Below are 14,724 nucleotides of genomic sequence, written 5' to 3'. Positions count from 1 at the left end.
TGGTACCACCTGCACCAGCTGGGCTCTAGCACAGAGCAGCTGGATACCTGGGGACATGGTGGAGCATCTTCCTGACAGCGAGGATTAAAGGATGCCTGAAGCACTGATGCTCAGCAGTGCCTCCCCCTTGTCAGCACCCACTGAAGATCTCCCACGCCCCTCTGGCTCCCATAGGCTCCCAGAGGGCAGAGGCTCTGCTGACTTCTGCATGTGACTATGCTCCTGAAGCCGTCTTGAATGGTGGACTTACGGTCAGGTCCTCAGCTCAGTCTGGGTCTCAGGCCTGGTTTTCCCCCACATCTAGTCCAAGGGTCCCACAGCCACCCTCTCTTTGCTTCTATCAGAATGCTCAGCAGGTCTGCTGATAGTGATCTTTAGGATGGACAGAACAGGGCAGGGTGCACAATGCCTTGAGGCTCCCTCTCCGCTGGGAACTTCCAGCAAGGGACTGCCCTGGCTCAGTGGTGGGACAGGAAGCTTCACTGAAGAAGCTGAATCCCCCTGGGACTGATGGCAGCAGTGTCTGGTCACAGTCAGGCCCGCAGGCTCTGAAAGCCAGAATCAAGCTTGCCAGCCTGAACATCTCAGTCTTCTCCAACTGGCCTTTGAAGATGAAACTTCCTTTCCACATAAGCAACTAAGACGAGAGGAGCCTAGCAATGGGTCAGTCAGAAAAAGTAAGGAAGCAAAGCTGTTTAACAAAAAGTGTGTATTCATGGGCCCCAAGCTTGGCTGCCCCTGCTAGACCATGTGAAGGTAGGGTCCCACTGGAGAACTCCCTGCAGGTGTTCATAAACTTGGTGGTACAGAGGGCCTGCTGGAGCACCTAGCAGGACCTGCAGGGCCTAGAGGAGAGAACCTAGGAGACAAGGAGGCCTCACTGGCCAGAGAGAGCTGGGCCATAGAGAGCATACTTCTCTCCCCTAGATACCCCAAGTCATAAACACAAATACTCTCTTAACTCAGGAATTTCTGGCTTAGTCCCTTCAGCAACATCTCTGCTTGACTATTCCTTGTGACAGGAAACTCACTATCTCCTAAGACTGTGTTTTCTACCACTGGGATGCCCTCACTGTGTGAAATGTCTTCTACCTGTTGCATTGATAATTGTCTCCTTGTAGCTTCCTTTACTCTTTGGGGCTGACCACGCAGAACAAATACAGCCCTTCTTTCCCATAACAGAAGGAGACTTGGTGGTGTAGTGATTAACCACTTGGCTGCTAACTGAGAGGTTGGCAGTTCAAACCACCAGGCACTCCATGGGAGAAAGATGTGGCAGTCTGCTTCTATAAAGATGTACAGCCTTGGAAACCCTATGAGGTAGTTCCACTCTGTCCTATAGGGTCGCTATGAGTTGGAACTGACTTGATAGCAAGAGGTCCCCATAACAGCCCTTCAAATACTGGGATTCACCTATCCCCCGTTCATTCAGTCTCCCCATCCTAGACCTTCTTCCCTGCAAGCGCATTCTAGTTTGTCTAATACCCCTCTAAAACCATGGCACTTGCAAGCAGGTCTGACTGAGCTGAGGAGCAGGGCCATCAGCTCCCTGGTGTGAGAATCCACCTTGATCAGTGTGCTCCAACATTGCAAGAGCTGCTCCAGCAGCTGGCACAAAGCATCAGACTTTCTGCTGCTGTAGGGACCGGTGATTTCCTAACTGTGCTCAGCGGGGTTCTGAGGGCTTCTCAGAGCCTCGCTGGGTCCACAGGGGCAGGAGGGAGACAGACAGGAGGAGTAGGGTATCTGAGCTTCGGACTCCTCCACCCCCCGTTTAACTACAGTACAGCTATTTCAGCGTGTTTTACAAATGAAACTTATGCCTGAGCTTTGGTTTGAAGGCACAGCAGCTGAAAAATGTTTGAAAACTGGTGTTGACTAATGTGGTTCAGTCTCTTTGTCACATGGTATCCTAAGCTGCTTCTCCCTCATTCCATATATGTGCAAACCCCTTGCCAGCGCCAAAGGGAGAGGGCTGTACCCCATGATTGGGAGGCCTAGGACCCTCCAATCTGATGGCCTGATGAAGCCTCAGCTCTGCAGCTCCTATTAAGAAGGAGGCAGAGGCAGGTTCGCATAGGGGGTGTCGGAAATGTCTACTCCAATAGCGTAAGTGGCAGCGTGGGCCAGGCCAGGATTGCACAGGGTCTGGGAATCTGAAGACAGGACAGGTGATGCCCAGAGTGTGACAGTCACACAGGCGATGAGTGTGCAGGGCCACTGAGTAGTCCAGATAGAGGGCAGGGTAGAGTAAGAGATGGGAAGGCGGTACCTGTCCCAGCCCCTGGAAATAGTCACTTCCCAGCCTCCCCAGGGCTGGGTGGGGACACTCACAGGGCAGCGTTTCGGCACTGTTCTTCTGGATCATTATGTAGAGCTGTAGCACCAGTTGGGGGGCACTCTCCAGGAAGGTCTCCAGGAGGCGCAACATGTTGACGTCTGCATATTCATACATCATAGCCCAGTAAAAGCGTCGCTGGTGTTCCTTCCGCCGCTGGCTCTGAATCCCCAGGTACATGGTGCGGATATACCTGCCGAGAGGGGGACAAAACAGAGAGCTTGGGTAGGTGTTGGGACTGTGGAAGGTTTTGCTAAGACCAAGCGCCACCTTGTGCCAGCATCCTCTCCTTTGCTCTGAAGTTTCCCAGAGTCTTGGGTAGGGCTCTAGTGGCTCTCCAAACCCAAGGTCACAATATGAAGGCGTGGGGTAGGGGTAGGGCAGGTCACGGAAGGAGTGTCTGATGCTCTGTATGATCTTAGGCAAGGCTCTCTCTGCTTCTGGGCTTCAAAACTTCCCAGTTAAGCCTTTTAGATTCCATGCATTCCAGGTGAGCTCAGAGGGTGGGTGGGCTTTCTCAGGTGCAGGGTTCCTGGAGGAACATTCCAACAAAGCTGTCACCTCTATTACACAGCCCTGCTACTTTTTCGGTAGGGGAAAAAGAAAGGGAATTGACATTTGTTAAGCTCCTATTTTTTTTTTTTTATAGGTAAGTGCTCGGCTGCTAACCAAAATGTCAGCAGATCAAACCACTAGCTGCACCGTGGGAGAAAGATGTGGTAGTCTGTTTCCGTAAAGATTGGAAACCCTATGCTATAGCTCTACTCTGTCCTATAGGGTCACTATGGGTCAGAATTGACTCAACAGCAATGGGTTTTGGTTTGGTAAGCTCCTACTGGAGTCTTGGGTAGTGCAAACAATTAATGTGCTCAGCTACTAACCAAAAGGTTGGAGGTTCAAGTCTATCCTGAGGCACATGGGAGGAAAGGCCTACCAACCTACTTGCGGAAAATCAGCCATTGAAAACCCTGTTGAGAACTGTTCTGCTCTGACATACACGGGGTCGCTATGAGCTGTAATCAATTCAAAGGCAACTGGGTTTTTTTAAAGCTCCTACTGAGTGCCACTCATTGGATTACTGTATATTACCTTGGATGCAAGATGGTAGATATAATTCTCCATATTTTACAGATAAGGAAATAAGCTGGGGCTCAGAAAGGTTAAGTCACTTGCATAAGATCCCACAACTGGATGACCGAGCAACTAGGAGTTGGTCAAGGCCATTCTGACAATGACACCTGTGTGCACCCCACTACACGAGGGACAAGCAGATTCTGCAGCGGAGCCTCCATCCAGGCTTGGCCCAGGACTGCAGTCACACAAATCCAGTGACCCTGCTCTCTCAGGATTACACCCAGGCACCATCAGTAGAGGAACAAGGCGCAAAGGAAACTGGTGCAGGGGCAGAGCATGGACTTGGGGATCAGCAAACCTGGGGTTCCCAGACTTGGACAAGTTATTCCAGCTCTGTGCTCTTGGGTTACTCTTCTTTAACATGGGGGAATAATAGTAGAATCATAGGGTTGGTGGGAAGAGTAGTGAGATAATACATGTATTGAGTGCCTGGTATACAGTTATTATGAGTTGAATTGTGTTCCCCCAAAATGTGTGTCAACTTGGCTAGGCCATGATTCCCCCTAGTGTGTGGTTGTCCACCATTTTGTGATCTGATGTGATTTTCCTGTGTTATAAATTCTACCTCTATGATGTTAAGGAGGTGGGATTAGTGGCAGTTATGTTAATGAGGCAAGACTCAATGTACAAGATTACGTTGTGTCTTAAGTCAATCTCTTTTAAGATATAAAAAAGAAAAGCAAGCAGAGAGACAAGGGAACCTCATACTACCAAGAAAGCAATGCTGGTAGTAGAGCGAGTCCTTTGGACCTGAGGCTTCTGTGCTGAGAAGCTCCTAGACCAGGAAAAGATTGATGATGAGCCAACAGTGAGAGAAAGTCATTCCCTGGAGGTGGTACCCTGAATTTGGACTTCTAGTCTACTAGGCTGTGAGAAAATTAATTTCTGTTTGGTAAAGCCATCCACTTGTGGTATTTCTGTTGCAGTTGCCCTAGATAACTAAGACAACAATAGACACTCATCCTAGATCCATATAAGCCCCCGTCCTTATTTTTACCCACTGAGTGAATGGATACAGGGATGGCCCAAGTTAGAAAGAAGATTCCTCCCATCCAGGGCTGAACAGTTCCGGCAGGACAACATGGTCACAAGCACATCAAAGGTAGTCCGTGTCCATGTTCGCAGCAAAATCCTGGGAAAATACATCGTAAGGTGGATAGCTTAGAACAGGGTACGTTTTCCCAATTGGGGCAATGAGACATTTGGGCCATTGCCTAAAGTCTTTGCTTTGACATCATGGAAGTACTATGTTTTAGAAACAAAAATACAAGGGACATTGCGAAGCAATGAGTTACTTAATACGGCTCTTCTGGCCATGCATAGTTTTGTGGCTTCCGCAAAATGATTGGGTGGGACTATGTAAATAAGGTGCTTGTGGCCCACCAAGGGAACTGGACAGCTTTCTAATAATGAAAATAAGGTACATAAAACCCTTGAGAGGGGGTGGGGCCATGCAAATAAGATATATGGAACCCTAACAAGGGAATTGGTCAGTTCTGCCATCCTGCTAGGCTTTAAAGGGAGCCAATGCCAGGAGTGATGGGGGGAACACACCACCATCAAGAAAGAAGAGCCAGGAGCAGAGCACGTCTTTTAGACCTAGGGTCGCTGGGCTGAGAACCTCCTAGACCCAGAAGACAGAGAGAGCTATAACACTGGAGATGATGCAAGACAGCAAGAAGCAGCAGCAGCGAAATGGCAGCAGCAGTTCCAAAAGACTGGCATGAGATGGCACAGTGAGATTCCCGGCCCATGAAGTGAGGTGGCTATAGCAAGTGTGCCAACCCACAGAGCAAGACTTACTGGCAGAGTGAGATGCCTCCAGGCATTGTTGGCAGAGCTAAAGAACTTTGTAACACTTGCCCAAGCAGGGCAGAGGCCAGACTGGGGGCTGAAGGGCTGAGAGGCTGAGGGCCAGGGAGAGGGTGGCCTGTGGGCATGGCTGAGAAGCTGTTCTGATCGAATAACTGTATACGGAGTCATGCCTGATTCTTAAGTGTAACCTGTTATTTCTCTAATAAACTCTCTAACTGTGAGTATGGTCTGTGAGTTCTGTGTGGCCATTGCAACAAATTATCGAACCCAGAAGAGAAGTAGAGGGCCATGGGAGAGGCAGCTGGTGTCAGAATTGGTAAAAAGGGAGGAGAGAGAAAGTATGTCTGACCTCCACCTCATAGGACTAAACCGTGGGCTGATGCTGGTAGTGATTCTCCCCACTCATGAAGTTAGAGGGACTGTGTCATTTTTACAAACATAAATTTGTAAAACAATTTAAAATCATTAAATGATCCTTTTATCCAATTCCAATGTGGCTGGCCTGACTCCAAAGCACTCATCATGTACTAGACCCACTGCTAAGCAAGAGCTGCAGGGTCCCCAAATATGTACATGAAAACATAATACAACTCTGCTGAGCCACAGAGGTGACCTAAAACAAATGTGCTAGCAACAAAAAGCACGCTTCAACATCTGATGAGCAATGCTATGGCTTTCTCTCTGGATTCCTTAGAGCCTTTGAGAGAGGGTTTGCATAACTGTACCTCTGAAGGGACCTACCCAGGGAAGTAGGGATGGACACCTTATTTTTCTCTAGCTATACTCTCTGGAGTGAGTAGAGAAACAAACCTACTACCAACTAAAGTAAAGAGACACAAAGACAAGGGGCAATAAGGGGAGGAAGGCACAGCAGCAGGGACTACATTTAGGGAAAGATGCAGGAGGACATTCAGAAAGTGTGCTAGGCCTCACGTTAGATACTTCCATGTCCATGTCCATTGTCTCTTGAATTCCGTTGTACTTTGTGAGGCAGGTCTTTTAGTCACAATTTAGCACATGGGGAAACTGAGGCTCTGAGCAGTAAAACAAAACACCCAATTCTGACTCAATTCCTGGTTCTGCCACTTACTGGCTATTGCTGTTCCCACTAGTCACTGCCTCTCTCTGGGCTCCAGTCTGTAAATCCACAAAATCAAGGGACCAGGAAAAAAGCTTGGAAAAGGACAGGGAGGTTGTTGTACCTCATCTGTAAAGCCATGGGAATCACTGAGAGAAAGGTGAGCAAAGTATGGACCTGAAGGAGAGGACCAACTAAAAGAGGTGACAACAACGAACCTGCGTAGAAGTGGAATATTGTTATACATAGTTTGGATTTGGGGGGAAGGGTCAGGCTCTGAATGAAGGGTGGAGGGGAAGGGCTAGATTGATCAGATCTGGTGGTAGCTTGGGAAGGCAGACCAGCAGAGTACAAGGATGAGTACCAAGGCAAGGCCATGGGTCTAGAGGTTCCACAACAGCATCCAGAAAAGCCATGTGCCCTGTAAGGCACTTGGTGTTGTGGGTCTCATAAACCAGATGTGGTCCCTGTGATCTAAAACTCAGCTCTATCTACATATAAGATCCGTAGTACACAATTCCATGGGTCACAGACCTACAACATGGGCCAGACCATGAATTTATACTCTCTCAGGGGTATACTCAGACCACAGACTGCCTCTTCTAGCCTCACAAGGTGTCCTAGCTGCTGGAGAAATGATTACATGGCAGAGCTAAGCCCCAGGTGAGCGTAGGTCTGCCCTAAAAAAAAAAAAAAAGAAAATTTTAAAAAGAGTCTCACCCTGCTCCCAGCCCACTTTCTGCAAGCCACAAACCCCTCTGTCCACCATGGCCAGGGCAAAGGAAGGCAATGAATCCAGAATACACTGATTCAACTAGAATGAGTTTTCTCTGTGACAGCATTTCTAGGGTACGAGAAGAAATGAGGGTGGGAGCAGGCAACGTCAGAGCTTCTCCTTCTTGTGCTGATTAGCCATACTCAAGTCAGAAATCAATTTTTTAATTTCATTTCTCCAGGGTCACCAGCTCAAACAGCTTCCCACCCTGAAGTAGAAGCTAAAACAGAATCCTTGACCTTCTGGGACCTCAGATATGGTCCAGTTCAGGATTTCTCTAAAAGCAAATGCCTTACATCTGTTCCCCCTCCTTGCCTCTGCAGCCTCCTCTTCTATCCTCATGTCCTAGGGTCCCTAGGCACTAACTGAGGGCAGTGGTTTGCAGTATGGTTAGGTGTGGGCACGAATCCAGCCCGGCTTCCATTTCACAGATGAGGACACCAATGCTCGAGTAACCGTGGGGCAGAGTCGGTCTAGAATATGGGCTACTGACTCCTTGAACAGTACTCTTTCCCACCACAACATGTAGTCCTCCTGTCAGCAACCCCTGCCCCCGCTAACAAAGCAGGACAGGAGCTGCGAGAGCCACCTACAAGTGCAAAGCCCCTGCACCACATGCTGGAGGATCCTTGCTGCTCTACAAACACATCGCTGCTGCCATCCTCCAGGCCTCTGGGCATCTTCCTCCTTCCCTGCCAGGACTTCCCAGTGCTTGCCCCCATCAAGGTCCAAGGAGCTACCAGGAAACAGTGAAGTGGGGTGGAGGTGGGAATAATGCATCTCTCCTCTAAACCCTGGACCAGTTCCATTCTCTCCCTAGGCCTCAGTTTCCCTGCCTGTGAAATTCAGAGTTAAGTCTAGGTGACCTCTGAGGCAGACCTGTCAGCAGACTCTTGCTAGGCCTCTAGTCATCCAGGACACAGCAAATCTGGACCATGCACAGACAGTCTTGGTCCGCGACCACAAGGTGGCGCCAGATCCTAACCGACGCAGGCTTCCAGAGTCGCTCCCGGGCACAGGAAGGATGTTGCACACCGGTGATCTCACACTGCCGAGCTGCCTCCTAAAGGCCCCACCCAGTCCTCCTATGCGCCACGTCGGGGTGCAGGGGACCGCAGGCGAGACAGCTCTGCAGGCCCACAGGGGCCGAATCCCGACAGGAAGCACACCATCTGCTGGAGAAAGAGGATTGGCTGCCACTCCGTCAAATCCCCACCTTCTCTCCCTGGCAGGCTCAGGAAAGCTCACCTCCCTCAGGAAGGTAATTCCTCCTAGATTTGCTTTCACATCTTGTTATGTCATCTCTTGTCACACCATCTCTCCCCCAAGAACACTGGATCATGAAATGCACAAGGAGGCAGCTCTAATCATGGAGCAGGGACCAAGAAAGCTGGGGGCTGATAGGTCTCCAGGGCTGAGTGATCTTGGGCAAGTCATTTGCCAGGTTGGGCCCTTGCTATTCACCCACTGAATGAGTGAATGAGGAGCAGACTGGAAGATCTCTAAGCTTCTGCCAACGTTTTATAACTTCATTTTCTAAGTGGCTTCACAGAGCAGAAAGTATGGTTTAGCATCCTTACAAAGAATAGTACCTAGTGTTTATATAAAGGAGACCTGGTGCTAACCAAAAGGTCAAGTCCAAACCCACCAGCCACTCCGTGGAAGAAAGATATGGCAGTCTGCTCCCATAAAGATTACAGCCTTGGAAACCCTATGAGGGCAGTTCTAGTCTGTCCTGTAGGGTCACTATGAGTCAGAATCGATTTGGTTTCATTTGGTTTGTTTTCTTTTAATGTTTTTTTTTTTATGGAGGGCAGTGGTGGTTCAGTGGTAGAATTTTTGCCTTCCATGCAGGAGACAGGGTTCAATTCCTGGCCAGCACACCTCAGTGAACTACCATCACCTGTCTGTCAGTAGAGGACTCTGTGTTGTTATGATCCTGAACAGGTTGCAGCTGAACTTCCAGACTAAAATGGATGAGGAAGAGGGACTGGCAATCTACTTCGGAAAATCAGCCAATGAAAACTCTGTGGATCACAATGGTACAATCAGTAACCAATCACGCAGATGGCACAGGACTGGGCAGCATTTTGCTCTGTTATACATGGGGTCACTATGGGCCAGGGCCAACTCCATGAAAGCTAACAATAACAACAATGTTTATATGGCACTCATATGTGCCAGGTACTGTTCTGAGCATTTTGCACATATTAACTCACTTCGTTCTCACAATAACCCTATGAGGTAGGAGCGATTGTTAACCTTATTTTTACAGATGGGAAACACTGAGAGGTTAAGAAACATTCCTCAGTTTAAATAAGTAGCCAAACAGGGATTCAAGCCCAGGTAGTCTGGCTTCGGGGTTAGGACTCCTAGCTCCTACTCATCAACATCTCAAAGGCTGGTCATTTGTCTATTTACCTTATTTCAGCTTGCTCTTCTCACTACAGTGAAATGGAGCACAGTTTTGCCCAAAAGGTCTGGGTTTTAGATCAGTACTGTCAGTTGCCTGTGTTACCTTGGGGAAAATCTCCCAACCTTTCTGAGCCTTAACTTCCTCATCTATAAAATGGACATGTTGAATGAACAAATGCATGCAGTCATGCCACCTCAGAGTGTTGCTGGGAGCTCAAATGAGAGAACACATGTGAGAACATGTGGGAAACCACTGCACAGATGGCAGCCACTACTGCTCCCGAGGTGCTCTCCCATCTGCTTATCCCTCGCCCAATTCTATCTCCTCCCTTTACTTGGTAAGCCATGGAACTGTTTGAAAATTTTTGTGCCTGACTCATTTTTACATCAGCACTTTGAGGGAGACATATTTGTCATCTGCTTTTTGCCAGTGACCCATCTGAGGTTCAAAGAGGCTAAGTGACTTCTCCAAATTCACACGGGCAGCCATGGTTCAAGCAAATCACAAAAGGTTTTACCTAAACTGTGTTGTCCACTGAGTTAGTTATGGCTCTGCCCAAGACTGGCTGGGATGGGAAAGAAGTAATTTCTGTAAGTTCACCTGTCTGTTATCTACAGTCCCTAGCTGTTTCTTATAACACTCTCAGAAATGCAGAAGTGGCATTTTGAAGCCTCTGATTGTAAAGAACAACCCACCCACAGAGGCCTAAACAAAGTTAAGTGAGTGTTTTGTGGGGCCTGAAACTTAGAGAGCTCCACTTTAAGAAAAATTATAAATTGCTCCAAACATTTAAAGTAGAAATGGCACCAATCCTACAAACACTTTTCTAAAAAATAGAAGAGAAAGGAACACTACCTCACTCATTTTATGAGGCCAGCATTACTCTGACACCAAAACCAGGCTAAGACAGCACAAGAGAAAACTGCAGACCATTATCTATTATAAATATAGATGCAAAGATCCTCAACAAAATAAATATTAGCTAAGCAAATCCAGTAATAGAGAGAATGATACCCTATAATCAAATGGGGTTTATATTGGAAATGTAAGGCTGGTTCAGTATTCAAAAATCAATCAATATAATCAATCAATCAATGAATATAATTCATGATACTAATAAGAAAAAACACAGGATGCAGAAAAACATTTGACAGAATTCAACATCCATTCATGATTAAAAAACAACTCTCTACAAACTAGAAATAAAAGGGAATTTCTTTAACCTCATAGAGATGAAAGACGTCTAGAAAACCCACAGTTAACATTCTACTCAATGCTTTCCTCCACAGATCAGGAACAAGGCAAGTTGTCCACTCTTGCCTCTCATATTCAACATCATATTGGAAGTTCTAGCCCGTCCAATAAGGCAAGAAAAAGAAATAAAAACTATACATATTGGTAAAATAAATAAATAAATAAATTGTCCCTATTTGTAAATAACAAAATTGTTTACATAGAAAATCCCAAGGAATCTACAAAACAGCACCTAGAACTAATTAGTAAGTTTAACAAAGTCTCAGCAAGCCACATCAGCATATAAAAATCAATTGTATTTCTATTGACAAAACAAAAACCAAATTTCTATTGACTAGCAATGAGCAATTAGAAATTAAGATTTTAAAACTAAGTATCATTTATAATACCTCTAAAAAATGAAATACTTAGATATAAATATAACAAACATGTCGGGTTTGTATACTGAAAACTATGAAACACTGAATCTAGGAAATCTAGGAAAATCTGAAATAGTCAAAGATGAAATAGAATGCATAAACACTGATATGCTAGGCATTAGTGAGCTGAAAAGGACTGGTACTGGCCATTTTTAATTGAACAGACATATGCTCTACTATACTGGGAATGACAACTCGAAGAGGAATGGCATTACATTTATCTTCAAAAAGAACATTTCAAGATCTATCCTCAAGTACAGTGCTGTCAGTGATAGGATACTACGACTATTTTTCAACCACTAAGGCCAGATATGAAGAAATTGAAGATTTTTACCAACTTCTACAGTCTGAAATTGATCAGACATGCAACCAGGATGCATTGATAATTACTGGTGATTGGAATACAAAAGCAGGAAACAAAGAAGAAGGACCAGTTTTTGGAAAATAAGGCCTTGATGATAGAAACCGCGGAGATCAAATGATAGAATTTTGCAAGACCAACGACTTCTTCATTGCAAATACCTTTTTACAACAGCATAAATGGTGACCACACCCATGGACCTCACCAGATGGAATACATAGGAATCAAATTGACTACATCTGTGGAAAGGACAATGGAAAAGCTCAATATCATCAGTCAGAACATGGCCAGGGTCCGACTGTGGAACAATCAATTGTTCATATGCAAGTTCAAGTTGAAGCTGAAGAAAATTAGAACAAGTCCACAAGACCCAAGGTATGACCTCGAATATATTCCACCTGAATATACAGACCATCTCAAGAATATATTTGTAGATTTGACACGTTGAACATTAAAGGACTGAAGACCAGGTGAGGCTGTGGAATGACATCAAGGACAGCATACATGAAGAAAGCAAGAGGTCTTAAAAAGACAGGAAAGAAAGAAAATACCGAATGTTGAGTAGCTAAAGCAAAAAGAAGAAATGATGAAGTAAAAGAACTGAACAGAAGATTTCAAAAGGCGACTCAAGAAGACAAAGTAAAGTATTATAACGACACGTGCAAAGACCTGCAGTTAGAAAACCAGAAGGGAAGAACACACTCAGCATTTCTCAAGCTGAAAGAACTGAAGAAAAATTCCAGCCTCGAGTTGCAATATTGAAGGATTCTACAGGCAAAAAATTGAACAACTCAGAAAGCATCAAAAGAAGATGAAAGGAATACACAGTCACTATACCAAAAAGAATTGGTCAATGTTCAACCATTTCAGGAGGCAGCATATGATTAGGAACCCATGATACTGAAGGAAGAGGTCCAAGCTGCACTGAAGGCATTGACAAAAAATCAGGTTCCAGGAACTGACAGAATACCAGCTGAGATGTTTCAACAAATGGATGCAGCCCTGGAAGTGCTCAGTTGTCTGTGCCAAGAAATTTGGAAGATAGCTACCTGACCAAGTGACTGGAAGAAATCCATATTTATGCCTATTCCCAAGAAAGGTGATGCAGCTGAATACACAAATTATCAAACAAGATTATTAATATCACACACAAGTGAAATTTTGCTGCAGATCATTCAAAAGTGGCTGCAGCGGTACATTGACAGGGAACTGCCAGAAATTCAAGCCAGATTCCGAAGAGAACATGGGACTAGAGATATCATTGCTGATGTCAGATGGATCCTCGCTGAAAGCAGAGAATACAGAAAGATGTTTACCTGTGTTTTATTGACTATGCAAAGGCCTTCAACTGTGTAGATCATAACAAATTATGGATAACATTGCAAAGAACGGGAATTCCAGAACACTTAACTATGCTCATGAGGAACCTGTACATAGACTGAGAGGCAGCTGTTCAAACAGAGCAAGGGGATACTGTGTGGTTTAAAATCAGGAAAGGTGTGCGTCAAGGTTGAATCTTTTCACCATATTTATTCAATCTGTATGCCAAGCAAATAATCCGAGAAGCTGTACTATATGAAGAAGAACAGGGCATCAGGATTGGAGGAAGACTCATTAACAGCCTGCGTTATGCAGATGACCCAACCTTGTTTGCTGAAAGTGAAGAGGACTTGAAGCACTTACTGATGAAGATCATAGACTATGGATTACTCCTCAGTGTAAAGAAAACAAAAATCCTCACAACTGGACCAGTTAACAACATCATGATAAACGGAGAATGACTGAAGTTGTCAAGGATTTCATTTTACTTGGATCCACAATCAACACCCATGGAAGCAGCAGTAGAGAAATCAAACAACATTGCATTGGGCAAATCTGCTGCAAATGACCTCTTTAAAGTATTAAAAAGCAACAATGTCAACGTGAAGACTAAGGTGCGCCTGACCCAAGCATGGTGTTTTCAATCACCTCGTATGCATACGAAAGCTGGACAAGGAATAAGGAAAACTGAAGGAGAACTGACGACGTCGAATTATGGTGCTGGTGAAGAATATTGACTATACCATGGACTGCCAAAAGAACGAACAGATCTGTCTTGGAAGAACTACAGTCTCACATACTTGGAACATGTTATCAGGAGGGATCAGTCCCTGGAGAAGGTCATCATGCTTGGAAGAGGGGCAGAGGAAAACCCTCAACGAGACAGACTGACACAGTGGCTGCAACAGTGGGGTCAAGCATAGCAACGATTGTGAGGTTGGCACAGGAATGGGTAGTGTTTCATTCTGTTGTACATAGGGTCACTATGAGTTGGAACCGACTCGAGGGCACCTAGCAACAACATAAAACACTGAAAAAAAAAAATCAAAGAAGATCTAAGTGAATAGAATAACGTAACGTGTTCATGGATTGGAAGACTCTGATAGGGTTAAGATGCGAATTATCCCCAAATTGATCTACAGGTTTAATGCAATTCCAATAAAATTCCCACTAGGATTTTTTTTTTTTTGTAGATATAGTTCAAGAAGGTTCTAAAATTTGTATGAAAAGGCAAAGGAACTAGAATAGCTGAAACAATTTTGATAAAAAGAAGAATAAATGTGAAGGATTCATACTACCCAGTTTTCGGACTTAACTGTAAAGCTAAAGAAAGGTGTCCTGGTGACACAGTGGTTAAGCATCCAGCTGCTAACCAAAACTGGTTGTTTGAACACACCAGTCCATCCTCAAGAGAAAGACGTGGCAGTCTGTTTTTGTAAAGATTTACACCCCTGGAAGTCTTACGGGGCAGCTCCACTCTGTCCTATAAGGTCGCTATGAGTCAGAATCGACTTCAGATGGCAACAGGTTTGTTTTGTTTTTTTTTTCTTTTCTTTTTTTTTTTTTAAATAAAGCTAAAGTAATTAAGAGTGTGGTGTTGGTGAAGAGAGAGGAACATAGCTTAATAGCTTAATGGGACAGAATAGAGAATCCAGAAAGAGACTCTCAAAAATACAGCTAATTGATTTTTTTTTTTTTTTTTTACAAAAGTAGAAAGATAATTCAGCAAATGACGTGGGACCAATTGGTCATTCACATACAACAACTAACTTAAAATGGATCATAGACCTAAATGTAAAACTATAAAAGTTTTA

General features: G+C 45.0%; 1 protein-coding gene across 1 annotated transcript in view; it reads right to left on the bottom strand.

Annotated features, from left to right (window-relative positions):
• XKR6 (XK related 6) overlaps positions 1–14,724 on the bottom strand; it is a 529,894-nt gene that overhangs the window by 67,911 nt on the left and 447,259 nt on the right. Inside the window, exon 2 of the mRNA XM_003412450.4 lies at positions 2,335–2,531. Coding sequence (XP_003412498.1) covers positions 2,335–2,531 — 197 coding nt within the window. The remainder of the gene's footprint in view (positions 1–2,334; positions 2,532–14,724) is intronic.

Source organism: Loxodonta africana, chromosome 19 (assembly GCF_030014295.1).
Source record: "Loxodonta africana isolate mLoxAfr1 chromosome 19, mLoxAfr1.hap2, whole genome shotgun sequence".
Classification (NCBI taxonomy): domain Eukaryota; kingdom Metazoa; phylum Chordata; class Mammalia; order Proboscidea; family Elephantidae; genus Loxodonta; species Loxodonta africana.
The sequence above is the reverse complement of the archived record's forward strand: the minus strand, read 5'-3'. Positions and strand labels throughout refer to the sequence as shown.